At 41.8% G+C, this 1381-nt stretch overlaps 1 protein-coding gene across 1 annotated transcript in view; it reads right to left on the bottom strand.

The window, feature by feature from the left end:
- Positions 1-1381, bottom strand: part of LOC101863925 (glutathione S-transferase omega-1-like) — a 4378-nt gene that overhangs the window by 1950 nt on the left and 1047 nt on the right. The window contains exon 3 of the mRNA XM_005105908.2: positions 177-396. Within this exon, the coding sequence (XP_005105965.1) occupies positions 177-396 (220 nt within the window). The remainder of the gene's footprint in view (positions 1-176; positions 397-1381) is intronic.

Raw genomic sequence — 1381 nt, 5'->3', positions numbered from 1 at the left:
TACACACACACACACACACACACACACACAAACACACACGGACGAACCCAACCACACACTCACACACTAAGACTTTCTCTCTACGTCTACCTAAATCTCCTTATATCCCCTCCCCCCAGCACCCACCCTCACACCTACCCCTAATATAGTTATTTAGGTCATTCAGCAGGTTTTACCTTCCCAATGTACTCAAGCAGAATCCTGTCCCTGGCTCTGATGTAGGGGTCAGTGGGTGTGAGCCTGTTATATGGGTAGACCTCATCCAACCACTCACAGACAGCGGTACTCTCGTAGATGATCTGGTCGCCTTTCTCTATGACAGGGACTTTGCTCAGAGGGTTTTTCTCTGTGTACCACGAAGGTTTGTTCTTCAGGTGGATATTAACCGCCTCGTAACTGCAAAGTTCAAAACAATTGTTTCAGATTCATAAAGCGTCAGAGACATAACTGCAAGCACCCAGTTACCCCCACCACTACCCTGGATGTTTTGCAGTAACTCAAGCTGGTCAAACAATAGGGACCCAACTTTACTTTTACCTCGACGCCTTTTTTCACAAATAAGGCCACTAATTTTTAAACAAAAAAAGGAGACCATCAAAGACAAATATAGATGTCATTAATTACATATCGTAAGGATCTGTGCGTCTTGAATATATTTAAGTTGCCAAAAAAAAAGCACCAAAAGCTAGCAGACATTATTAATTATTCAAACCTGTTGAAACATTGCGCGTAGCTTGGGGAAAAAGTGAATGATAAAATAGACATAACAAATGTATTCATGCTTCTGCTGCCTGTATTGTTGCTGTACAGTTCATTTCTATTTCGAAGTCGATATTTTCCCTATATTTCACATTTCTAACCAACAAAACACATTTCTTCAGGCTTTGTTCCCCAGTAGTTTTAAATTTCAAAGTGTATCCCAGAGCAATTAGCTTTTAATGGCACTCTGCAGTGCAAAGAGTTGGCGGAGATTAAAAATACATCTAAGGAATAAAAGCATAACATAAACTCAGTGTTTTTTTCGTTACTCGTAGGAATTGTTCGAGCTTATGGGGCCGACTGATTGGTAGTAGGGTCTACCTCTACTGATTTTCACCTTCGTTACAATCTGTAACAACCCAATAGAATATAACCACCTCCAACACTACCACTTTAAAAATACAACAGCCACTCTACCACGACCCAACCACCACCATCACCACTGCACTACCAGTTCCACCATCACTGCCACTACAATCAACAAAAAAAGCGTCCAAATGGGTCTTTTCTCCTCTGGTCGCGGTAAAGCGCAACAGACAAGTTCATGTACAAGTATTACGGATTTCACACACATACACACATAGGCTACACACACGAGCAAGCACACACACACACACACACA

This window comes from Aplysia californica, unplaced genomic scaffold, assembly GCF_000002075.1.
Source record: "Aplysia californica isolate F4 #8 unplaced genomic scaffold, AplCal3.0 scaffold00500, whole genome shotgun sequence".
Taxonomy (NCBI): Eukaryota; Metazoa; Mollusca; class Gastropoda; order Aplysiida; family Aplysiidae; genus Aplysia; species Aplysia californica.
Note: the sequence above shows the minus strand (reverse complement) of the source record. Positions and strands in the feature narration are given on the sequence as shown.